This window comes from Equus quagga, chromosome 5 (genome assembly GCF_021613505.1).
Source record: "Equus quagga isolate Etosha38 chromosome 5, UCLA_HA_Equagga_1.0, whole genome shotgun sequence".
In the NCBI taxonomy this organism is placed as follows: Eukaryota; Metazoa; Chordata; class Mammalia; order Perissodactyla; family Equidae; genus Equus; species Equus quagga.
The window spans coordinates 115,392,337-115,419,177 of NC_060271.1; the positions used below are offsets into that span (position 1 = coordinate 115,392,337).

The 26,841-nt window shown below is 42.0% G+C and overlaps 1 protein-coding gene across 1 annotated transcript in view; it reads left to right on the forward strand.

The window, feature by feature from the left end:
• The window catches only part of ALK (ALK receptor tyrosine kinase), a 665,412-nt gene extending 638,580 nt beyond the window's left edge, over positions 1 to 26,832 (forward strand). Inside the window, exons 24-29 of the mRNA XM_046663493.1 lie at positions 2,180 to 2,277; positions 5,964 to 6,056; positions 8,230 to 8,331; positions 18,126 to 18,260; positions 18,979 to 19,069; positions 21,674 to 26,832. Of these exons, the coding sequence (XP_046519449.1) occupies positions 2,180 to 2,277; positions 5,964 to 6,056; positions 8,230 to 8,331; positions 18,126 to 18,260; positions 18,979 to 19,069; positions 21,674 to 22,360 (1,206 nt within the window). The 3' untranslated portion in view covers positions 22,361 to 26,832. The remainder of the gene's footprint in view (positions 1 to 2,179; positions 2,278 to 5,963; positions 6,057 to 8,229; positions 8,332 to 18,125; positions 18,261 to 18,978; positions 19,070 to 21,673) is intronic.
• Positions 26,833 to 26,841: the final 9 nt, after the last annotated feature.

A 26,841-nucleotide genomic window follows, 5' to 3' on the forward strand; every position in this document is an offset into this window, starting at 1 on the left:
TATTGGTTTTGCCACAATGTCCACACCTCCCCCGGCCCCGCTACACACACACACACACACACACACACACACGGGCACACACACGCATGCACCCATGTGCCACGGATTGCCAACTATATGCTTCTGTGCAGACTGATTAGCAGAGCAGTTAATCTGCTCTGAGCAGCCAGAGACAGGGCGCCCAGATAAACCTGGTCCTAGGTTAATGCCTAGGAAGATTTAGCCCCTGCAGCGCCAGGCTCACAGAGCATTTGAGCAATGGTACTCGAATTCTGAGTGACGGGGGCTAAGACACAAAGAGACGTGGGGAAGCTAGGACTAGGTCCTCCTTTGGTAGGAACAAAAAGCCTTTTCCTGAAGAGAGGAAAGGTATTTCTAATGCTTATAATAGCAACATAGATGAATATTTCCCTTGGAAGTATATTACTTTTCTTTCCCCTAGGAAATGGGGACTGTCTCTCTCACAGTGCCCAGTACTTCTGACCCTAACAAGGCCCCTGGAGAAGCCAAACACAAGGACCATCTCCTGAGACCCCCACGGCCCTCCACACTGTAGCCCCATGCATAACCACAGACCCCTCCATGAAGCATTCACTCTGTGCCCCTTTCTGTGGGTCCTCAGAACAATCCAGTGAGCTCAATAGTGTCATGCCGCTTTCACAGACAAGGGTACTGGGGCTTGGAAAGAGGCAGAGCACTTAGCTCCAGGTCACACAGCTAGTAAGGGTGAAACAGGGGTGAAGCCCAGGTCAGCTCAACTCACCTCCGAAATACGCCACATGCTGCATTTGTGTGCTGTATTCTGTACTCATTGGTGTACTGGGCACGGTAACCATGTAGACTGCCTCCCTTCTCTGACACGCTCTTCAGAGAAGCTCAATTTTAAATCCTAGAATCACGCCTTCCCCAACCGAGATTCTTAAAGCCCAGCTCAGGGCAGTTTCGGCTCCACCTAATTAGCTGTGTGACCTGGAGTGAGTCACTTAGCCTCTCTGAGGCCTCAGCCATCTCATCTTTAATATGGAGGTAATGTCTCTTTCCTACCGATCACACAGGAAGTTGCACAGAGATCGTGTACTTGGACTTGCTCTGTTGGATATAAGGCACTGCCTGATGTTCCATGGGCAGAGACCATTCCCCTCCCTAAGTTGTCTGCTCCAGAAGTGAAGTGTGCCCTCAAGAAGCACGGCTCCTCTCTGCCTCCTCCAGACCCACGCGATTGCTCCAAGGAGTCCTGGGGAGGCCCCGATCTGTGGCAGAGAACCCCCTGCCGGCATCTAAGTAAATCCTAGTTCAACTGTAATCAACCAGCCCCCAATATCCATGGAGCCACTGCAGCTGCCAGGCATTGTGCTTGGTACCGCAGGCACAGACCCTGACGTCCCTGCCTCGGGACCTCGGAGTTAACTTGGAGACGTGGAAAATTAAACACAGAACAAAGTGAATAAGGCCCTGAATGACGACATGCTCCTGCAGACTTTGGGGATTTAGGAATGAAAGCCAAGACGAGATGCAGCCTTCAGAAGAGACTTCGCAGCTCTCAACAGGCTGTCTGAGAAGCCAAGACAGGCTGCAGCCCAGAGCGGGTGACGTCTCCTTTTGCACGAAGGAGACTTCATCTTCATACAGAAAAAGCTTGAGCTGGCTCTTCAGCTCCCCAGAATTTTCCAAAAGCTTTTCTTTTTCAATCCCCTTTAGGTCTAGATCTTCTTGAAGAAAATGAATTTTTAAACATTTAAATACTGGAGTTAAAGAAAAACATATTATCCCCCTTGATTTTCTCACAGGCTTGTTTATAAGCTTGAGGGATTCAAATGTTTGTGAAGATTGGGGTGGAAGAATGTGCAGAATAAATGAAAAGGGAAAGTCTTCTGCCTCCCCCCGCCCCCGGGCTCCTGTGGTTTGAGGTTCTCAGCCTGGCTGCACGTTAACTTGCCCGGTGAGCTGTGAAACCTACAAACACCACGCCCACCGGAGAGGGATTCATGGGTCGGGGTGGAGGCCCAGGCCTCTGCATTTGTTTAAAGCTGCCAGGTGATTGCTTCTCTGCAGCCAGGGCCAGGGCCCCAAGTGGACAGCGTGTCCACGCTTGGCCTCCTGCGAGCACTGGAAGCTAGTGTTTCAGACTTTCTCTCCTCCAAGAGCTTCTCCTAAGTGGATCGCTTCTGTCTCCCCACAGAATCAGCCCTCCTCCCTGGCCATGCTGGACCTTCTGCACGTGGCTCGGGACATCGCCTGTGGTTGTCAATATCTAGAGGAAAATCACTTCATCCACCGGTGAGTCAGTGACCCTGCTCTTCCCTCCACCTTCTGTGTGCTTCCCTATCCCAAGGGCCCAGATCTCCCCCTCAGAGTAGAATACTAGACCTCTCTCCAAAGTTGTTTGGATGATTCAGCTTTGTTTAAGATGATTACTTACGCTCTCAGGGCTTCATTTGCCCCATATATAAAATGGGTATCATAAAGTACCCATCCCAGTGCTGGACATGAGCTATTCCTGACCTCCTTTGGGAACTCTTGCCTCTGTCTTGCAGTGGTGCATTCAAGTCCTATGTCACCTTAATGTCTCCCCCATCTAGAAAACTGGGCTCCCTAAGGGGAAGTTAAAGGAGTCCGTATTTTCATGTATTTGACTATGGGTAACTCAAAGGTGAGGACTCTGTTTTATTCATATTTGTATCCCTGGCATGTAGTGGGGCACCATGATGTTAGAGAATTTTTTCCTAAAATACTCCGAGATGAAGCATAATGATTATTTTCTTTACTTCTCTACTTCATTTCTTCTACTCTATATGACCCTTGTGTTTGAATCGTGTTTGGAGTGGGAGATCAAGTCCACACGTAACGCTGTAGACATCATAGATCACACGAGTTTCTTTCCATGAGTCCAGACTCATCATGGATATTGATGACTTTCTCAGCTGACAGCATGATTCAGAAACCTGAAAAGTCAGATAGATTGTTAGGCTCTTTTCAAAGGTCTTCCTACTGATTTGCTTCTAATTTAGTAAATAACAACCTGGTGAACTAAAGTCTAACCCACGTCTTCAAAGAGGGTAGGTCGTGTTCCTAAAAAGTAGAATATGTAACTACAAAGTGGGAAATGAGAGGCGCTGGATGAGTTTAGAAATGGAAAAGCACGTAAGTCGCTAACAAGCTATGCTTTCTTCCCCAATAAAAATGGGGAAATGAAAGATCAAGTAATACACTCACGTAAGTTCCCAAAGTCATTCCTAAAACAAGGTGATAAACTCTCCCGCTGGCTTATCATTTTACTGTCACTTCATGATTTTAGTCTTCAGATCTTCCTCTTGATTCTAAACCTTTCCAACTTGTAGATCATTGTGCGTGATCGAAATAATAGAAGCACGAGAGTTGCTGGGGCCAGTCCTTGATGTCCTTGTCCCTAGCTCACCCTCTGCCTCAGAGCTCGGGTCAGCCCTGCTATTGTCGTTTTTGCCCTTTGACTTGTGCTCAGAACTTTCCATAAATCTCAGCTCTGGGTTTTATTGTTGCTCAGACATGCCGAGGCTGTGCTCGTTTTGGAATGCATCCTTGGTTAGAGCCACCTTTCCACCTTTTGTCTTCATCCTTTAAGTGTGGACTCATCCGAGAGCAACGTGTGCAGCCACCTTGGTGACTTCAGGTGTCAGAGCCTTTTGCTTTCTCACTGAGATCGTTTCTGCGTTTTCATCTCTGCCCCACGTTGGTCACCAAGCACACAGATTCTCTGGCTCAGGGATCATATCCATCTTTCCTCTGATATTTTGAAATCTGCTTCTCTAGAGCCGTGATAGATTTTGACTATATCCAGTGCTCTGTTACTATAGATAATAAGATAATAGGATCACATTTTCTCAAGATTCCTATCACTTTCATAGCTGTACATAGCTCCTGAAGGTCGGAATTAGATCTCACAGTAATAGTTTGTCGCTCCTTTTATCTTTTTTGAGAAATGAAGTTGTCAAAGATCAAATCAAGAACATATCAGATGATCTGCTTTATAAGCAAAAGGCGACTTCTAGCAGAGATTGTGCATCTCAAAAAAACTTGTCTTCTGGGGTAACTGGTATTGGGAAAGCATCTTTTACATATTCTAGGAGGTCTGTGGCACATTCCCACAATAATATTACCTCTAATTCTCTCTCTCCTCCACCCTATATCTTCCTTAAGAGCCACAGACACCCGTGCATGTACACCTCCTGAATTCTGAGGGGAACTCCTTCACCAGATCTACACGCTCCCATTTTTCTATTAGATTGTTTCCTTTGGACATGGTTTATTGCCATTTCAAGAATTATGTGTCATTCTATCAATTCTTGGTGTGTTCTATGATACTGCATTTATTTTCTTGCCATTAAGTTCAAGATTACTTTTTTAAGCAACCATTTCATGCACATAGTGGTAAAGACCTGTCTGGAGCCATAAATATTGTTCCTGGTCTACTTCACTATATTTCTCTTGAGATGTAATGGCTATATATCCCACTATTTTTCTTCTTTTTGATGTCATACATTTTATGCTTTTATAGTTTTATTGGGGCATTTTATTCACCATTGCTCCTCAAAATTCAACTTAAACCTTCTGGATCAGGTCAGGGGCATCAACCACACTGTCTCCCATCCTGGCCCATTGTTTTGGTACCCTAAGTGATGAGCCCCAATCCAGATCCTATTTTTTTTTTTAATACTAACCAGTTGTTTATTTTCCATGTCCTTCTCTCTCAACCAAAGATCAGGACCTTCATGAAACCAGTTGAAAAAATGAAAACACCACCTATGCCCGCTAAGAAGTACTTCCGTTTTTCTGTCCAGGACTTTAATATCATTAGAGACGCACTCCAGACTTTTTCTGGCTGCATCCTTCATTCCCACATACATGTCAAGAATGGATAAGCAGTCAGTGAGTAGAAGCTGATGAGTCTTGGAAAGCTTCAGATCGTGCCTTAGAGGCATGTTGTAGGAAAATAGGCCAAACGGAGTAGAACAACAAACAAGACGAGATAACTTTATAACTTGAAAGAAGTGGTTCTTCAGCCATGTAGTGATCATGCACACGGCTTAGTAAAGCTTTTAGATAAAATCATGGATGTAAAAACCATAATGGCTTATTAAAAAAGGAAACTAGAAATATTTGGGAATACCTGGATCTACTTGAATTTGAGATCATGGAAGTTATGCTGTCTGTCCCAGAACACTCCTTCAAACAGCTGGCAGAAAAACAATCAGCAAAATATATAAAACTTGGGGCCGGCTCAGTGGCGTAGTGCTTGGGTTCACGTGCTCCGCTTTGGTAGCATGGGGTTCACTGGTTCAGATCCTGGGCGTGGACCTACACACCACTCATCAAGCCATGCTGTGGTTGCATCCCACATACAAGAACTAGAAGGACTTACAACTAAGATATACAACTATGTACTGGGGCTTTGTGGAGGAAAAAAAGAGGAAGATTGGCAGCAGATATTAGCTCAGGGCCAATCTTCCTCACCAAAAAAAACCCAAAAAACAAAAAACAGTAGCCTAAAGCCAAATGGCATTTCTTATGTCTCTATATTATCTGTTTTTAGCTTAATTTTTTAAATAAAAATAGTACCCTGTATCTTACAGGGTTGTGGTGAGAATTAGATATGAACAATGAACAATTAGATTAGAACAATGCTTAGTTTATAGTAAAAAGCCAATAAATTCCAGTTTCTATTATAGTTATTTTCATTATTATTATCCCATTAAACATTTCCAATCATCTCCCTAATCTTTTTCCATTTCCCGGTTAGTGCTGAGGCCTAGAATTGGTCTAGCTGTGTCTTTCAAACTGAAGTATAATGAAGTAAAGGAACTATAGGGCAGAGAAGGAAACTATTTGAACTTTGGATTGGAGGTGAAAATCCTTGTGATGAATATCATACATTTATCTTCCTAGGGATAAAATTGGGAAATGCATTTTCGCATTTTTTTTCTTCTCAGGGACATTGCTGCCAGAAACTGCCTCCTGACCTGTCCAGGCCCTGGAAGAGTGGCCAAGATTGGGGACTTTGGAATGGCCCGAGACATCTACAGGTGGGTGAAGACTGCCATCACCCATCAAAGCCGCCTTCTCAACCTCATCTCCTCGAATGAATGGGATGCGGCCACTTGTGCCTTAAATCATCTCTGGCACCTCGTCAACTTGCCACCTAAAGTTCCACTAAGTTCCTTTTCAGGATATGGGAAACCTTAACTAGTACCCCTGCCTGAGGTCTAATCCTAGGACCACAATGCCTGCAGTAATTGACACCAGGTCCTTAACTGGGTTGTCTTTCTGGTTCCGACTCTAATCCTAGCATGCTCTGAGGCACCGAATCACCTCGATACTTGATATGGAAAAAGCTTCTAAGCGAACTTTAACTTACTCAACTCCTCTCCTCAGTACTCAGGAATTCTAAACAGACTTAGCCTCCATCATCTCAGGCAAGAGCACCCCAGAACTGCCAGGGTACTGGGCCCAGCTCGTTGGTCTTCTTTACCCACAGGAGACGCAGGAGTGAAGGTCAAAGCCCATGGGTACTTAGCTTAGCTTCGTTTCTTTTTTCCTATCATATTCTCAAGACTACATTAAAAAAAACAATTTTTAAAAAGAGAAAAAAAGAACACTTCTATTGTGCTTTATTTCACTTGCTCTTCCTAACCCCAGTTTCTTCTTTGTCTAATTATTTACAGCAGTGATTTGTTTCTTGAGCTGAGCAAGTCACTCTTTTGCATGGTCACTAATGACACCTTCCCTGATTCAGGAGTGGAGTGAGCCGAGATGGTCCTTTAGAGTTTTCTCTCTTTGGAGAATAAGGAAGACCCCCTGAAGGCCTCCAACAGAAGTAGTAACAATCTCTGTGGGGTGAGAATGCTGATGGCATCCTGTTACACAGGGTAGCAGCACATGAGGATCATGGGTTAGAAATGTTTTGAACTACAGTCATCCACCACTGGTCCCCACACAGTGTGTCTGTCTGCTCCACTTGACCTTCCTTTACCACCCAGCGTCTCAGTGTTCCTTCCCCCATTTCTCAGAATACCCTGGGAGTGCCTGTGGTTTCAGATACAAATGCTGCAGCATGACTCAGGGAGCCCTCAGTGATCTGGCCCTTTCTCTCCATCCTTGATTCTGACAGCTCCCCAACGCCAGGCTTCACCACCCTAACTTACCGCAGAGCCACTGTTCCCACACATCCTGTGCAATTGCATGTGTCAGGAGTGGTCTTCTGGAAGCACTTCTTCACCACTCAGCCCCATCAGACCCCTCTATGACACCTTTCCTATACCATACCCCCTGCTTCAGGTAGAACAAATTGATTCTCCGTTTGTGTCACTGAGCTTGGTACATACCTACATCATTATTTGTGTTGTTCTGTACTGCAAATGTCTGTCTCTTCTACTAAACCATATCCTTGGAAGAGAGAGGCTATGACTTATTTATATCCTCAGCACCTGCCAGGGTACCTGATACATGCTAAATACTCAGTATATGTTTAATGGAGTAATTAATTAATCTAGGCAGCTGGCGGGGAGCTGCCTCCCATAGCACACCATGACAGGAGAATATGGGGCTAGGGGTGGAGGTCTTCAAAGGCATGAGTTAATTTATTAGTTTTTGTCAGTGATGTCATTAATGCAACTCACTGATAAAAACTAATAAATTAACTCCTGTATCTTTGAAGCCACCTCCGCCCCTGGCCCTATGTTCTCCTCCCGGGGTGTGCTCTGGGAGGCAGCTTCCCGCCAGCTCCTAGATTATTCGTTGAGTGCTAGTATCGAACTAAACACAGTGTGAGTGTCATGGAGGATCCAAAGTGACTAAGACACAAGCCCTGCTCTCAGTTCTCCCATGTTGGATCTTGCGTTACTGTGGATCATAAGGAACAGGCTGTCCTTACAAGGTTGCAGTAGTGTTATTCATTGTGAGTTACAACAAACAAAACCCATCGGGGAAATCTAACCATCTGCTAGTAGATATTTTAGTCATTGCACAGATTTTTTCTTTCATGCCTCCAGTGGGCTGTTTTGTCTCCTATTAAATGACCCCAAAGTTCTTAACTAAATTATCTGTGTTCCCCTTCTCTCCTCCTGAACCACAAGAACCCCTCATTAATTTCAGTCTTTTAATGGATAAACCCTGTTTTGCCACTTTCTCAAGTTGCCTGGAGCTTCCACTCAGAGCCGTCTCTGGAACCTAGTTCAGTTTTCCTCTTCTCTCCCACAGAGCAAGCTACTACCGAAAGGGAGGCTGTGCAATGCTGCCAGTCAAATGGATGCCCCCAGAGGCCTTCATGGAAGGAATATTTACTTCTAAAACAGACACGTGGTGAGTCTTTCTGCTGCCCTCCTCCAGGTCTCACCATGGGCCTTAAGATGGTGCTCTTTGGCCAAATGATCCCAGACTCTTATAGGGAAGGGTAAGAAGAAAAGACTCAACATACCTCTACAACAGGGGCTCTCAAACATTGGCATATGTCAGAGTCATCAGAAAGCCTTAGTAAAACGCGGGTTACTAGACCCCACCCTGAGAGCTTATGATTTAGAAAGTCTGGGGTTGCTGAGAATTTGCCTTTCTAACAAGTTCCCAGGTGATGCTGATGATGTTGGCCAGAGGACCACAGACTGAGAGCCACATGTAATTTTTTTCTATATCTAACAACAAGGTTGGGTTCATTCCAAGAATGCAACATTGAATTAACATTAGAAAAATTGATTGATGAAATTCTCCACATTAACATAATAAAGGAGAAGAGGAAATAATTATCAGTACAAAAGTGCTGCTGGTGATCGTGGTGGTCAGACCTACGCGACAGTTAACAATAAGTTTGGAAAATACTGTCTGTAGATTAGATCCCCAGAACATATTCACCCTGCATAAGTGCAACTTTGTCCTCCTTGACCAACATCTCCTCACTTCCCCCTCCCCCAGCCCCTGCCAGCCATCATTCTACTCTCTGCTTCTATGAGTCCACAGCTAAGTGAGATCATGCAGTATTTGTCTTCCTGTGTCTGGCTTATTTCACTGAACATAACGTCCCCCAAGTTCATCCATGCTGTTCCAAATGGCAGGATTTTTTTCTTTTTTAAGGCTGAATGATGTTCCGTTGTATATATACATGCCACATTTTCTTTATCCATTCATCTGTCAGTGGATATTTAAGTTGTTTCCATATCTTGGCTATTATGAATAATGCTACAATGACCTTGGGAATGCAGATATTTGAGATACTGATTTCATTTCCTTTGGATATACACCTAGAAGTGGGATTGCTGGATCTTAAGGTAGTTCTATTTTTGACTTTTGAGGAATCTCCATACCGTTTTACCTAATGACTGTAAGAGCAACACATAATTTTAAATGGCAGATTGAACCCATGCTTCCTCCCAAAATACACACACACACACACACACACACACACACACACACACAAACCACTAAGGGAGTCTTTTTCGTTCATAAAAATTCACAAGACAACAACAATGACAAAATTTTGGAAACTGGAAAGTTTATGGACAAGTGGTACCTTTCTTAAGAGACTAGAAAGTTGATATCTAAGTTCAGAAACAGCGTGGTACGCTCTGCCTGAGAGCCCCAGGAAGGCCCAGGAATTGAAGGCCCCGGGCCTCTCTGAAGTAGAAGCGCAGCAGGTAAGAAAATTAGTTACAGACGTTTAAGACGTAACTCGATCCTCTAGCCCATCCCCTCACCCCCCCCCCCCCCCCCCCCCCCCCCCCCCCCCGCCCCGTCCTTCCCCTTCCCTCACGCAAGACTAGGAGCTCCTTCTCTGAAGAGACTGAACTAAAGTCTTTCTTGTCTTGGGGACATTAGACATCATCAAGGGTGAATACTATAAGCAGGGATTTTTTTTTAAATCCACCTACTTAAAGCTGTGTGCCCCCTTCCTCTCCTCGGTGCCAAGAACGCAGCACCAGGCAGGAGTAGGTTAGAGAATTCCTCATTGGAGGAACTGACCAAAGAAGAAAAAACTCCAGATACTGCAAGTGGTTGTAGGCTGAATAATGGCCATCCAAAGGTATCAAGTTGTAATCCCAGAAACCTGTAATTGTTACCTTCTAGGAAAAAGAGTCTGTGCAGATGTGAGTGAGGATCTTGAGGTGGGACAATTATCCTGGATTATCTGGATGGGCCCTAAATGCCATCACATGTGTCCTCATAGGAGAAAGGTAGAGGGAGATTTCACACACAGAGAGGAGGAGGCAATGCGAACACAGAGGTAGAGGTTGAAGAGATGTGGCCACAAGTCAAGGAATTCTGGCAGCCACCAGAAGCCGGAAGACACAAGGAACAGGTCTTCTCCTAGAGCCTCTGGAGGGCGTGTGGCCCTTCCATCACTTTGATGTCAGCCGACGATACTGATTTCTGATGTCTGGTCTTCAGAACTGTGAGAGGATAAACTTCTGTTTTTTTCAGCCACCAATATGTATGTGGTAATTTGTTACAGCAGTCACAGGAAACTAATACAGCCAGTGAAACAAGCCAGCCAGTCGCCCACCAGTCGACAAGCCTCATCTACACTGAGCTGCCCCATGGCTTTGTGATGTCCCAGTCTTAAAATATGAACAGACAGCCAAGAATCAACAAACATTTGAGAAAAGATTGTAGTCTTAAGGAGATAAACGTATAGAAAGCAACTTGTGCGAAAAAAAATGCAGAAGGCCTAGAAAAACTTTTAAAAACTATAATGTCCTCAGAAACATAAATGATTGTGACCATAATCTATGGACAAAAGATTACTTAAAACAATGTTTTCAGGAAATAAAGTTCTTAGAAATGAAAATATGATGACAGAGCCCTCAAGGAGATGGAGCATTAGTCCCCTGAAGCTTGTGTGGGCTGCATACAGCGCATCCTTTCAGAGAGCACAGGGAGAGAGGAAGAGGGGAAGAAAGAAGCCTTACAACCTCGACCTCAGCCAGGAGAGCAAGGCCAGCTTCGACAGTGACAGCTCATGTTGATAGCATGCACCCTTGATATGATATGATGCAAATGGCACTTAACCTCTGTGATCTTTCTCCCCAGACCCAACAACTCCAGTCTAACCATAAAAAAAAAAAAAAAGACAAATCCCAATTGGACATTCTAAAAAGTCCCTGACCAGTTCTCCTCAAAACTGTCAAGGTCATGAAAAACAGGGAAAGTCTGAGAAGTTGCCAAAGTCAAGAGTAGCCTAAGGAAACATGATAACTAAATCTCAAGTGACATTCTAATGAACAGAACAGGATGTCCCGGAACAGAAAAAGGAAATTCAGCAAAAACTAAGGAAATCTGCATAAACTATGGGTTTTAGTTCATAATAATGCCTTAACATTGGCTCATTAATTGTAACAAATGTACCATACTAATATAAGATGCTAAAAAGAGGGGCAACTGAGTGTGGGGTATGTGGGAATTCTCTGTTATCTTCATAATTTCTTTACAATCTCAAGCTGTTCTTAAGAAAATAAAGTTCGGGGCCAGCCCAGTGGTGCAGCAATTAAGTTCGCACATTCCGCTTCAGCGGCCCAGGGTTCGCCAATTCGGATCCCGGGTGCGGACATGGCACCACTTGGCAAGCCATGCTGTGGCAGGCATCCCACATATAAAGTAGAGGAAGATGGGCACGGATGTTAGCTCAGGGCCAGTCTTCCTCAGCAAAAAGAGGAGGATTGGCAGCAGATGTTAGCTCAAGGCTAATCTTCCTTAAAAAAAAGAAAAGAAAAGAAAGTTCATCTTCTAGAAAATAAAACAACTATAAACACATGGGATATATAGGAAAGAAAAGAAAAGAAAATTAAGAGGATTAGACCATAAGATCCAATTACCTGACAGGTCCCAGAAAGAATGAACAGAGGAAATGAAGGGAATAAAAATATCAAAGAAATAATTCACGAATTTTTCCCAAAACAGAAGGACACACATTTCCAGAATGAAGCCATCCACCAAGTGCCAAGCACCGTGGATGAAAAGAGCCACGCAAGAGCACATCATCGTGAAATTTCACACCAGTGGTAATTAAGATTCTCTAAGCTGCCAAGGAGAAAAATAAAATAATAGTAAAAAACGGTCAGAGATAAAAGATAGGGAATCCAAATGGCATAGAATTTCTCAACAGCAACACAGGAAATCAAGAAGACAATGGGCACAAGTCCTGCAAATTCTCAAAGCCTTGTGTTGAGAGAATGTTATAAGACGGTGGAGCCACAATGATCAGAGCCCCCTTTCTGACGCATGTTTGATAATGTGAGCAAAAGCCTTTGTTACTTTAAGCCACCAGGTTTGACTTACCCAAACCCAGTAAATCCCAAAGTGCGGACCTCAGATCAACAGCATCAGCATCACCTGGGAACTTGTTAGAAATGCAAATTCTCAGCCCCCTAAGGAAACAAACTCTAGGGGTGGAGCCCAGCAATCTGTGTTTGAAGGAGCCCTCCAGGTGCACCAGGGTTAGAGCACCATCAATCTACCCTATCCAGATACAGATAGCAGTTTACATAATTAGGGAACGGTTCTGAACACGTGCATATCCTATGGCCCGGCAATTCTCCTTCTAAGTGTCTACAATAGAGACAGGTTGGCACAAACAGACTTGGGCAAGGATGTCCATTTGCAACATTGTTTACAATAGAGAAAAAGCAAAAACAACCTAACTATCCCTCAAGTGGGGGATGGAAAAATCAACTGTGGTTTACTTACCTGATGGAAAAGGATTCAGCAGAATAAAAGAACACGCTAAACCTACGTATATCAACATGAATAAATCTCAAGACGACATTTAGTGGAAATAAGGCAAGTTCCAAAAAGGGGTAGGATATCAAGTCTTGGCTATTGTGAATAATGCCGCAATGAACAGTGGGGTGCATATGTCTTTACGCATTCATGTTTTCATGATCTTTGGGTAAATACCCAGCAGTGGAATATTCCACATCCTCTCCAACACTTGCTATTTCTTGTCTTGTTAATTATAGCCATTCTGACGAGTGAGGTGATATCTCGTACTTTTGATTTGCATTTCCCTAATAATTAGTAATGTTGAACATCTTTTCATGTATCTGTTGGCCATCTGTATATCTTCTTTGGAAAAATGTCTGTTCAGATCTTTTGCCCATTTTTTAATTGGGTTGTTAGTTTTTTTGTTGTCAAGATGTATGAGTTCTTTATATATTTTGGATATTAACCCCTTATCTGATATATGGTTTGTAAATATCTTCTCCCACTTGTTGGGTTGTCTTTTCTTTTGTTGATGGTTTCCTTTGCTGTGCAGATGTAGTCTCATTTGTTTGTTTTTTCTATTGTTTCCCTTGCCTCGTCAGACATGGTATTTGAAAATACGCTATTAAGACCCATGTGAAAGAGTGTACTGCCTACGTTTTCTTCTAGAAGTTTTATGGTTTCAGGTCTTACATTCAAGTCTTTAATCCATTTTGAGTTAATTTTTTGTGTATGGTGTAAGACAATAGTCTGCTTTCATTCTTTTGCATGTGGCTGTTCAGTTTTCCCAACACCATTTGTTGAAGAGACTTCCCTTTCTTCACTGTATGTTCTTGGCTCCTTTGTTGAAAATTAGCTGTCCATAGATGTGTGGGTTTATTTCTGGGCTCTCAACTCTGTTCCATCAATCTGTGCGTCTGTTTTTGTGCCACTACCATGCTGTTTTGATTACTATAGCTTTGTAGTATGTGTTGAAAGCAGGGAGTGTGATACTTCCAGCTTTGTTCTTTTTCTCAGGGTTCCTTTGGCTATTCAGGGTCTTTTGTTGTTCCATATAAATTTTAGGATTCTTTGTTCTATTTCTGTGAAAAATGTGATACCAAATCAATATACAAAAATCAGTTGCGATTCTATACGCTAACAACAAAGTAGTAGAAAGAGAAATTAAGAATACAATACCATTTACAATTGCAACAAAAAGATTAAAATACCTGGGAATAAATTTAACCAAAGAGGTGAAAGACCTATATACTGAAAACTATAAAACGTTGTTGAAAGAAATTGAAGAAGACACAAAGAAATGGAAAGATACTCCGTGCTCTTGGATTTGAAGAATTAACATGGTTAAAATGTCCATACTTCCTAAAGCAATCTACAGATTCAATGTGATCTTTAAATAAAAACTTCACTCTGGCTGCCATTGGAAATAGACTGGAATGGGGTGGGACAGGTGGAGATGGGAAACCAATTAGGAAAATACTGCACATCTCTAGATAACAGATGAGAGGAGCTAGGCACAGTCGTGGCAATGGAAGAAGTTAAATGTGGTCATATTGAAGCTCTGTCTTGACAGGAGTTAAGAGGACTGCTGAGAGTTGGATATGGAATGGGAGGTGTGAGAATGAGTGAGATCAAGGACAACTCCGAAGTTTGCAGCTTGAGTGGTACCACTCAACCGGAAAGAATGAAGAAGGAGATGGTTTGGATGCAGAAAGAGTTGTGTTTGTACATGTCAAGTCTGAGTTGCCTATTAAAATAGGACAGTGACGGGGCCGGCCCCGTGGCTGAGTGGTTAAGTTTGTGAGTTCCCCTGAAGCAGTCCAGGGTTTCGCTGGTTCGGATCCTAGGCGCGGACATGGCACCACTCATCAGGTCATGTTGAGGTGGCGTCCCACGTGCCACAACTAGAAGGACCCACAACTATAATATACAACTATGTACTGGGGGGATTTAGGGAGAAAAAGCAGGAAGAAAGAAAAAAAAAGATTGACAACAGTTGTTAGCTCAGGTGCCAATCTTTAAAAAAATAAACTAGGCCAGTGAAGATGTTGAGCAGACTTCTCATATATGAATCTGAAGCTCAGAGAACTGCAAAATGCAGTGGAAACAGCTGGCTGGATATTTAAATACAATACAGTAACTTTTGTTCCTATTTTTATAAAAGTGTGCCCCACCTTCTACCACATCTGGAGACAATATTCCACTTTCAGGTTATGAATAAAGGAAAATAAAATTTAGCTTTAAAAGACTGATAAGCACAGCATAATGCATGATTTTAAAACTTTTCCATCAGATTATCTTCACTGATTCAAATTTTAAAAATAACAATTTAATCAGCACTTAAGCTATTTCTGTAATTTCCGGTAGAACAAATTTAATACCAAGAGAAGCAGAGTGGGGTTTTCTTAAATATTTGTTTTTATTTGATTTTGAATGCTTTGGTGCAAAGCTTTGAGCCTTGTTGTTCCTCCTTAGGACAGGCTTATAGATGACTAAAGAACCATCTGGTGCAAAATATAGATTTACCTCATCAAAAGGGTTGCTCCTATTTAGGACAATCTTAGCTTATCAGTGATTAAAGAACCATCTGGCATACAAAATATAGATTTACCTTATCTGTAGCGTTGCTAGATAAAATACAAAACGGCAATTTAAAATTGAATTTCAGATGAACAACAAACAATTTTTTAGTTTAAGTATATTCCATGCAATATTTGGGACATACTTATACTAAAAATGTATTTCTTATTTATCTGAAATTCAAAATTAATTGGTTGTCCTGTATGGTTATTTGCTAAATCTGACAACTGTACTTACTTGAAATTATCAAAGTTCTATAATCAACACTACTTTTTGCTCCCTTGAACTCTTGTCAACTTAAAAAGCAAGTTTGCCTGTTATTTTATCTCAAAATGAGTTTATACAGGAATAGCCAAAAGAACTGCAATTTGGGATGTGCATGCTGTGACAAATCACAGGCAAATCCAGCAAACAAAGAAGGGGAGCTGCTTTTATAGAGAAAAGGGGGGAACAGGGGAAATCCATTGGGGGTTAGCAACAGTTCAGGGCAGCAACAGCTTCTCGTTGGCTGAGCCGCGGTGTTCCCATTGGCTGGGCTGTTGCCAGGTGGGGAGAGAAATCTTCCTTGAGTGGTAAAGTAGTTCACTTCGTGTCCAAGATGCAAGTGGCCCTCTCTTCCTGTTTGGTGTAATTGATGATAGAGGCGCCCCTACAGGCCTTCTGATTCCAATTTAGTTAAGGTTTCTTTTATTAATTTCCACACGCTAAACCAAGGATATAAACATCTATTTGCAGTCTATATACTGGTTGTCTCAAAGGATACTACAATCTCTCTCTCCCTCTCCCTCTCTTTCTCCTTTTCTCTCTCTCTCCTCTCTCAACATACAGCTGGTATTCTTTAGGCCTTGCTGCCAGTTTCTTCCATGATTTTGCTTATTTTGTTTTGCCTTGGAGGCAAAAAGACCGCCAAACAGAGAGGAATAACATATGCGCCAGGCAATTTGTAGGTAACAGAATCAAGAGAGCTAATAACGTACTCCAGTCTGTCTTGGATTAGTTGTATGGTAACCTCTGCTTCAGCCTCCTCATCTGAAAATATGGAAAACCTCTTTGTCCAGTCCTCCCCACGAGAGTCTCTGAAATTTCACCAAGACAATGTCAATAAATGTCCTTTGTGTTCCTCAGGAGATGGGGAGCCATTGTTCTCTACAATTGTGGGGGTAATATTTATTAACTTCAGAAAACTACAACCAGATACAAAAACAAAGAGAAGCTTTTTTTGTCAAAAAGCTAGTTATAAAATTAAAAGTTTAAAATAGAAATTTTAGTCAAAATATCAAGGAGATGATTCTGGAATGTGATAAAAATCATTTTAAGGTTCATTTAAAATGAATAACAAATCAAATACATTTTCAAATCAAATCAAATCAAATCATTTCTTTAAATAGAGAGAAATCAAATACATTTCTTTAAATAGAGAGAACTAAGAAAAAAATGCCCTCCCAGATATCAAATCATAAATACACAAAAAGTAAAACAAAATGGTATCAATGTAAGAAGCAGACAAATAGATTAAGTGAATGGATAGCCCAGAAACAGACCTGTTTCTACTCATGAGTCAGTGGGTAAGGGGAAAATTACTTTATGAATAGTATTAGAAGAGTGGTTGTTTGGAAAAACAAATCAATTTAGATCCTTACCTCACACTATACACCAAACTAAATTCTAACTGGATTGGAGAAGAGAGAAAAAAATACAACTAGAATAAAATAGCAAATATTCATCTAATTTGGGTAAAGGGAGGATTGTATAACCTATAAAACAGATGCAGGAAATCATGCATTTTTCAAAAAAGAGATTTGACTACCTAAAAATAAAAATCTTTGGTATTTTTACAAATAAAAAGTAGAATTAGAAAGCAACTAATAGAAGTGTTTGAATTTTAGATAAAAAGTTACCATCTCTGATATATAAAGTATGTCTCAAAACAAAAAGGAAAATTGGTACCAAAACAATATGTGGATAAAGATGGGGAAAAGATATGAACAATTCATAGGAGAAAAAAATTAAGTGAACTAATAAATATTTGAGAAAACACTCAACCATGTCAATTATCACGTCAAAAAAAATTTTATCTTCTACCATTTTTTACCTTATAATCAGCAAAAGTTCTCATTTTTAGTAAGAACACTCAATGGTGGTGAGAGTACCTGATGCATTCTTGCCCAGTGCTGACTGATAAGCAGAGGGACACATTTGGAAGTCAAATGGACAATATGTGTCAAGAATTTTTCAGTGTTCGTGTACTTTTGACCTAGTAATTCCATTAGAATTACCCTAGATTTTCCTAGATTATCCTAATCCTAAATTTGGAGAATTTATCCTAAGGAAATTGTCATTTTAAAAACTGCACAAAGGTGTTCATCATAGTTTTGTAAATATTTCAAAAATTGAAAACAATATGGAAATGATAAGGCAAATTATGGCTCAACTATCCAGTGGAATGTTTTACAGCCATATAAAATTCCATTTGTATTAGCATGGAAAATGTTTATGCTATAATGAAATGTGCAAAAAAATCAAGGTTCAAAATTGCATATTGAATATCACTGCAATTAAGGTAAAAAAAAATCTAAGCACAGAAACTTAAGTAGAACAAAAAGATAACATGCTAACAGTGGTTACCTTTTTATGGAGCACTGCATGTGGCTACTTTGTCATTCTTTTATTTTTTTCCATATTAAGAACTCTCTACTGTAGAAAAGTGTGTAATAAAAAAATTTAAATTTTACATCGGTGTGTGTCCCCATGTGTATGTGTGTGTGTCTGTGTGTGTGTGCACGCATATGGGGATGTGTATCCATCTTCTGTGTCTTCTGTGTCGTGTGCAGGTCCTTCGGAGTGCTGCTGTGGGAAATATTTTCTCTCGGATATATGCCGTACCCTAGCAAAAGCAACCAGGAAGTTCTGGAGTTCGTCACCAGCGGAGGACGGATGGACCCACCTAAGAACTGCCCTGGGCCTGTGTACGACTCTTTTAGGAACATTTCTACAAGTTATTAAGCACAGTTTTCCTTTTCTGAAAATGTCTGCAGCCACATGTGCTTTTTTGTTTTTAGATGAAGGGGCAGATGGCTGACCTCATTTAATATGCCCCAAGATGGTAACGTGTCTGTGACTTCAATGAGATGGGTTAGTCTTCTGGCTCCTTGAAAGTAATAAGGTCATGCCTGAAAATATGTCCACTGTCTGGCTGGAGGCCATGGACTCACCAGGCCCACACTCCTCACGCCTCCTGGAATCTGTGTCCCGGCCTCCACATCTGCTGCCCCGCACCAACTCTGAGTCCCCCTTCCGTTTTTCCATGGCAGGCATTTTCTGCTGTCCTGTCTGGCATCCCTCACCTCCTTCCCACAAGCAGGGCACACAGGGAATGTAATCAGAGCGCTCTGCCCCAGAGGTGACTTTAATTCAGGAATGGAATGAGAGGAGCCAGATTTAATGTAAACACCAGGATGTCTGTGTTAATGAGCTTTGGTATTATAATAACTTTACACCTGGGCACAATTCCTTGGCCCATCAGCAGAGGGCAGCATATGCCAACCACATGGGACCTAGATGATTTGCCACCCTTGAAGACAGTGCCACCTTTAGTCCCATTTAGAAAACTGCTGGGAAAGAAAAAAATGTATTTTTCATCCTTGTTTCTCCTGATTTTAATTAATGTGCTTATTCTTCTTTTAGATACCGGATAATGACCCAGTGCTGGCAACACCAGCCTGAAGACAGGCCCAACTTTGCCATAATTTTGGAGAGGATTGAATACTGCACCCAGGTATGAACATTTTTTTCCCCTTGACCAGTATTTATATGGAGAAGTCTTAAAGATGGCAAACACCAAAATGTGAAATAAAAGTTAAACCAGCCAGAAAATGAGTTATGATCCTGAGAATGAATGTTAATTATCTATAAAGTAAAACGATTGTTATCTCAGTTTGCCTGGTTTGTAAATAAATACTAGTAACTGCCACTTTCTTCACCAGCACATGACAAAGTGGCAGAAACTCAGTAATATTGGGGAATCAATTAAATTCACAAGTATTAACTAAATCCCTACTGGGCACCTGATGTTTTGTTAGACAAAACTGGAGCTTCAAAGAAGGATGGAAAACACCTGCTCTCAAAGAGGTCCTAGCCTGGCTGCAGAAACAATAAACAATAGCAAAAGTAAATAACAGTGTATGACTGTTGGATTAAAGGAAGGGAATGTCAAAGGAATCTGGAGAAACTTTGACATCACCAGTAGCATTAGTGTCTGTAATACACACATCACTGTTTATGTATCTCATTTTATCCTCACTGAGGCACAGGAAACGTCCCCAGTCTCCAGGCGAGGAGCTGAGGCTTGGAGGCTGTCCAAGCACAGTTTCCTAGCAATTCCGCTGGTTCGAGTGCAGATACTTCTTCCGTTTCCTTCCGCAGTGACTCTCAATTTTCCCTTTTCTACTCCCCTTTCAGCAGACAACCATGCCTCGTACCTCCTCAAGAGCGGAGAGGCTAAGTGAGAATCTCCTCGGTTTCTCCCTGTCTTTGCATCTCGCCCATTCTCACCACCTTCCTTCCCGAGTCGGTGCAAGCGGTGTCCGTCCTCCCCTCCACGAGGAACCTCCCTACCTGCACCGCCAACCGCCCCTTGGGCCCGTCATTCCACCAGTCACCCCGCCTCCGATGCGTCTGCGTCCTTTCCCTCTCTCGGCTCTCATTCCGCCAGGAGATCTAATTTTGCAGAATATTTCAGCAGTCAGACAATAAGCCACTGCCTCTCTAAATTCCTTCATCTTAGTTGTGACAAAAGACGTATACATTTCAAACTACAGTCATTTCCTGGCCTCACGGTTCCATCCTTTCAGGTCCTTTTAGCTTAGAAGTAGATGGACTAGCATTTATCTGGATGGACTTCTTTTATCAAGTTATTTGGGGTTCTTTCAGAGATGGACTTCTTTTATCAAGTTATTTGGGGTTCTTTCAGAGAACTTGGTGTTCAGTGGCATTTTAGGTTTATTATGTTGTAATATTAATGGAATATACCCACTTAATTATATATATGTTGGAGTAATTGTTCTCCAACGTATATAATATTCCTCTTTTTAAAAGCAGATCGTGGGGCCAGCTCGGTGGCGCAGCGGTTAAGTGCGCACATTCCGCTTCAGCGGCCCGGGGTTCGCTGGTTCTGATCTCAGATGCGGACATGGCACCGCTTAGCATGCCATGCTGTGATAGGCGTCCCACATATAAAGTAAAGGAAGATGGGCATGGATGTTAGCTCAGGGCCAGTCTTCCTCAGCAAAAAGAGGAGGGTTGGCAGTAGTTAGCTCAGGGCTGATCTTCCTCAAAAAAAATAATAAAAACAGATCGTTCTAATGAATGACTCACTATAGAAATTAATAATTAACAGGGAAGGAACTAAAGAATAAAAGAGAATCAGCATGTAGTTTTTTTTTTTTTTTATTATTCTTAAACTCTTTACTGACTGGACCAATGTGCTTTTCTGTTAAACTGAAGTAACAGTTTTCCCAATTTGCATAAAATATTAAAAGATTAAACTTCCCCAAGTTTAAGTTTCCTTCCACAAATTTCCCTTAAATCTCTGGCAACTGCTTTTGCTGTTCTATATTATAGTCTATTGCTGTGAAATGATCTAGCACAGCACAAAGTTGGTTTTGTAAATGGTTTCCCTCCCAGCACTTCAGTATTTCCTGGGTCTCACTAAGGGCCTCATTATATCCACGCTAGTTGAAGAGCCACTGCATTGTGCTGTCTGCACATGTAGTGACATGATGCCATGACACAGAAGGAGTTACAATCCACTGCAACCCATCCACATATCATCAAGTGGGAGGTAGCTAGGAAGAGAACAAGAGACACACCTTTCATAAGCCAACACGAGTGTCTCTCTCTCTCCTCTCCTCCCCCACCCCTTGCACCCACTCACATGCACACACACACATACACACACTTGAAGTCAAACACATAGACTTTTCTTTTTAGTTGGAATGATTTTATTAGAAATAGACTGGAATAATTTTTTAAACTAATTTATAATTTTTTAAAAATCCATGAATCTGTAAGATTTGCCCAAAGGTGGTCTCTGCAAAGCCTTTCCTGACCCCACTCCCTGCCCCAGGCAGGTGGCTGCTTCCCAGCACCCACACACACTTCTCCTGTAGCACTTATCCTCTAGGCTCTTCAAGGATGCGGATGATTTCCCGTTCGTTTCTTCTTTCCCAGGGCCTGTAAATTAACATACGCCCAATAAACACTGAATGGTTTCCTCATCTGTAAAATAAGTTTGGATGAGATCATTGCTAAAGTGTCTTCCAGATCCAACATTTTTTATTGTGGTTCAAAGTTTTAATCAGTTCATTTCTCCTACCTGTAGGACCCAGATGTGATCAACACAGCTTTGCCAATAGAATATGGCCCACTCGTGGAGGAGGAAGAGAAAGTGCCTATGAGGCCCAAAGACCCCGAGGGAATGCCTCCTCTGCTAGTCTCTCCTCCCCAAGCTAAACGTGAGGAAGGACAGGGTCCAGCTGCCCCGCTCCCTCTGCCTTCCACTTCCTCTAGCAAAGCCATGAAGAAACCAACAGCTGCAGAGGTCTCTGTTCGAGTCACTAGAGGGCCAGCCGTGGAAGGGGGACATGTTAATATGGCATTCTCTCAGTCCAACCCACCATCAGAGCTGCACAAAGTCCAGGGATCCAGAAACAAACCAACCAGCCTATGGAATCCAACTTATGGCTCATGGTTTACAGAGAAACCCGCCAAAAAGAACAATCCTCCAGCAAAGATGGAGCAACAGGAGAGGGGAAACTTGGGACGTGAGGGAAGCTGTACTGTCCCCCCTAACATGGCAGCTGGCAGACTTCCAGGCGCCTCTCTGCTCCTAGAACCATCTTCGCTGACTGCCAACATGAAGGAAGTTCCCCTGTTTAGGCTGCGTCACTTCCCGTGTGGAAATGTCAACTATGGCTACCAGCAACAGGGCTTACCTTTAGAGGCCACCCCTGCCCCTGGAACTAGTCATTATGAGGACGCCATTCTGAAAACCCAGCCTGGGCCCTGAGCCTGTTGGCACTCATTTCTCTTTCTTGGAAACCGTGAGCCCATGGAGGAGGGACAGGTAATGGCTCCTCCATAAACCAGAGACCAAACGTCACTTTTCATTTTGTGCCAACTTGTTTTGAAGTGCCACATAAAAGCTGTATTTTCAAAATGCTTTAGTTTTGAGCACGGGTTCATCCTATTCTTTCAAAAGAAGAAAATATCATAGAGACCAGTGATAAATACAAGGCCCAGATTTGGCTGCATCAGGTTTTCGTGCATGGTTGGTGTACACTTCCTCATGCTTCTTTCAAACTGTGTGTGCTCTGCTCAGTGCGGTCAGAATTAGCTGCTTACATGTTTCATAGTTGGAGTCGTAGGGGTTTCCTTACCTTGTTGATGTGGACATGGACCACTTGTGGGGAGAGAGACTAAAAATTTTTATTTATTTGTAATGCATCAGCATGGGAAAGGCATTCTTTACTTGGAAAAGAAAAATCATAGACAACTAACTGAAAAGTCCCGTTAGATGATGGTTAGGTCCTGTCAATTCTCCTGTTTCATCGGTGATGGTAAAAATGTGGTGGATAGTTACGTGGTATAGAGAAAGTGTATATATACTCATCTAAATGAACTGCAGACATTGCAAGTGCTTTGGCATGCTGCAACCCAGGACAGCTCCAGAGAGGCAAACATCCTATTAATACACCTCATGCCTTAAGAAAACCTGCCCACTGAAAGTGAACAACTGAGTGTGAGGTTTCCTACTGGACTGAAAACTCAAGATTTAAATTATTAATTACTTATTTTAAAACTTTCCACTAATTAAAATAAACTCTGATAATTTAAAAACAAAAATTTTAAGCAGCAGTGAACATCCAAGCATAGAAACATATCCATTTGTGGGCATAAGTGTCAATAGATCTTAGAGGAAAACCTTCTAACGATTTCAATCATGAACGTTAGTTACCAAGTTGGAGTTTCTACTTGTACTGATAGGTCATTCGAGTAACAGGCCGCTGGTGGCCCTGGGGAGAGGTAGCAATGCAGTATCCTTCCTTCCAGTGTTCACCTGAGCTTTCTCTCCTTCATCATGTGATCATAATATACATGGGCACACAAATCCGCTAAAATATACACAGCAGAATTTGTTTAGCTACCAAATGCAGATTAAAACGAGGGATTTCCCTCTGGGTGGCAATGAGTGAAGGAATTAGGAAGACTTGGAGCGCTGAGGTTAATGCTGACGTTATAGGGCGAGTGCGGAACTTGGTTTTCACAGGTGAGATTTATTTCCCTGAAAATGAATTGGGAATCTGTTAAATTTTACACACGTACTTATGCAATAATGCTTCACTTTGTCAGTAAATTTTTCTTTCATCCTTACTTTCTGCTGCTCTTCCATCTCCCGCCCAGTTTCCTTCCTGGTGGGAGCTATGCCAAAGCATCGCTTTGGGAGGAGAGCATTTTGTGGTACTTGCTAGGCGCTAAGCAAAAGGACTGGACATGTCCCTACCTTCTCAGTTTCACCTACAGCAGAGGACCACTTTGGACTTGGGAAAGCCATTCTGTTCTAAGCCAACAGTAGAGAAGTTTCCTTCCTCCGATGGCAGATGCCACATCCTAGTGGGCGCTTCTGCACATCTGTAGGGGCCCTGATACCCTGGACGCCACATTTCCTGATCTTCTTAACTGCCAAAAATATTTTCATCAGACATACATGAAGATGAAACATCAATGAACCCATCTCTAAATAACTTTATCAAGACAGTTTGGACTCCTGCTAGGCACAAAAGTATATAGTATAATCATATAAACATCAATCTAACTCATAAACCACCTGCAGGGGCCCCAGAATCACACTCTGAGAAACACTCTCCTAAAGCATAATAACAGAGGAACTGTCAAAACTAAGAACAATTTCATTTTCTATTTGTAACACCAGTAACCAATTAAACAGGGAGCATGCTAAATGGTTAAATTGACAATTCTTTATTGTTATTAACAGAGAAAAAATCTTATCCTTTTCTCTTCTTAAAAACTACAAATCCATTACATTTTCAGGTTGTGCCTTACTACCACAGAGATTGGTTGTTGATTGTCTCTGATCGTCCTTACCTGTATCAATTTTCATGTAAATGATAGTCAAGTCTTAAAAGCCTGTATACGTGGATAAGTAAATAAACACCTGCACACTGAGATATGATGACCTCAAGATGTTTCATTTAACTCGCTGTAAGCCCTAGGTATTAGCATGATATTAATCTGGACTGTCGTCCACTCAATATTGCTCCCACCATATGGCTACGGCAACTCACACAGAAGCTGTGGACTCTCATATTTATTAACTATGATAGAAAAATCCACCTAGAACATGGACAGGGACAATTAAAGTTTGAAGAAGCTATGCTAATTAAATCATAAGCTAGTATAATTATATTCCGTGTCTATAAAGAAGCCCATCAAAAGTTCACAACCGTTCCATTGGGAAATTAGCAATTTGTGAGGAATGACCATTTTGTTAGTACGTGGCACCTCAGAATCAAAATTGCAGGAATACACTTTATTTTTTCCGAAGCGTATGACCTACTTAGTCAACAGACCGGATTCTCTTCCATGAGTTAGGGTGTGGGGCCCGGCTCTCTCTGGGTTATGGGACCTGTCTGTACCTTGGTGTCTCCAAATACAAAACAAAGCTAATAACCTCTTTCTCGCTGCCCCTCAGGGGACTCAGAACCTGTGTGAGAGCACAGGCACTCCCTCTTACACTTCTTGAATTCCCAAGTGATCTGGAGTTTGGTGCAGGGAGAAGTGCAAAAGTCAGAGTGTGTCCACACACGTCTGCCCACTCTATGCCCCTCTGGCCCTCTTGGCCCTCCCATTTGTATCATATTTAATTTCATCTGTCACTTGTGTAGTGACAGTAGCAAGAACCCTACCAGAAACCAAGTCCTTTGCATCCCAAAAGAAGAATGTGAAGACGCTTAGCACACTAAGAACTGAGTTCTAAGTGTTAAAGATAAGCATTACAGAAAGGAAGATATGTAATCAATTTGAGTAATTCTTTTTTTTAAATTTCTGCCATCTCCATATAATACCTGGTAAACTCTATCGCTGTATTATATTACGTAACTTCAGACTAAAGTTTATTCCACTAAGAAATTCTAAATGATCAGGATGTTTTCAAAGATTTTCTCCAATAATAGCAGGATTAAAATTCATATTAGCTTACAGACCTAAAACAAGATGCATATGAATTCAGACTACTCTGAATACCAGACTCCCCATGACAAGATTCATACAATTCTATGAAGTGAGCTGTCAATCTGTCTTTAGCTAATGACTTTTTAAATAGGTCCCCAAAGAACATACAATTTGACTTTGCTAATTTCATTGCAGCAGATGGTTCCCCATGTTGTGTGAACATACAAAACCCAAACCAGCACTCCCATAATCCCCCACAAGATGCCCTGAAATAAAAGATAATTACTGAGAACAAACAGTGAGGCTTCTATTAAGATTCTGATTTCATGTGATATCCTGAGTAAGTGTATTTAATTTTTAATGCACTACTCAAGTACAAAGCTATTTTTAGCTCTAGCTTAACTTTAAAACATTTGAAAAGCTCAGTGTAAGAACAGACTATTACCTGTAATTGGGGAAGGGAGATGAGCTATAACCACAACACTAAAGCAATGACTTTCCTCTCAAAGTAAAACAAGTACGTTACCCTTCCAGGTAAAGATGGCGCCACCAGGCTAACCTCACAAGAACTGCAGGCACCAAGGGCTGCTGCAGTGCCAGGCCCTGTCCACTGCTCAGATCCCTCTGCTTGACACACCCTCAGGCTATCCCCTCACTCCACCAATTTGCTAAGGCCTCTTGCCTCCTTGAAAACAATTACTTACAATTATTTATCCCACCATCACTAAAATGCTCGTTCAGTAGGCACATTTCAGCTGGTATTAGTTGAAAGGTAATCTTATTAAATGAACTCTCACTAAGCCTTAGCAACGAGTATATTAACGTTCCCTAGAATATTTACATTTTAAGAGCAGTTATTTGCCAATATAGACGAATATCACATTGATAAAACTTCACATGATTATAACATCTTGGATGGTTTCTGTTATAAGTGCAGATGGTGGTGCGTTTCCCTGACAGGGAAATGAACTGGGGCTGCAGTGGTGAGAGAGCCAAATCTTAACCACTACACCACCAGGCTGACCTCGCATGGCTTAGTACTCATCAGTTACATGAGAGATAGCACGCAGATCGGGCAGGAGTTAAACGACCCAGGTATTAGACTGCAATTATCTACCTATGCGACTCAAGCAAGTTACTTAAACTCACACTTTCTCATTTAAAAACGTGAGCAGTGAGTTTGGTCTCAAAGCCTCCTTCCAACTCTGAAGTCCGCGATTCTTTAAGACTTCACCGCTCTATGAGGCAAATCCCAACACCTGGCCCACAATGGGTAGGACACGACTGGTATTGGCGGGG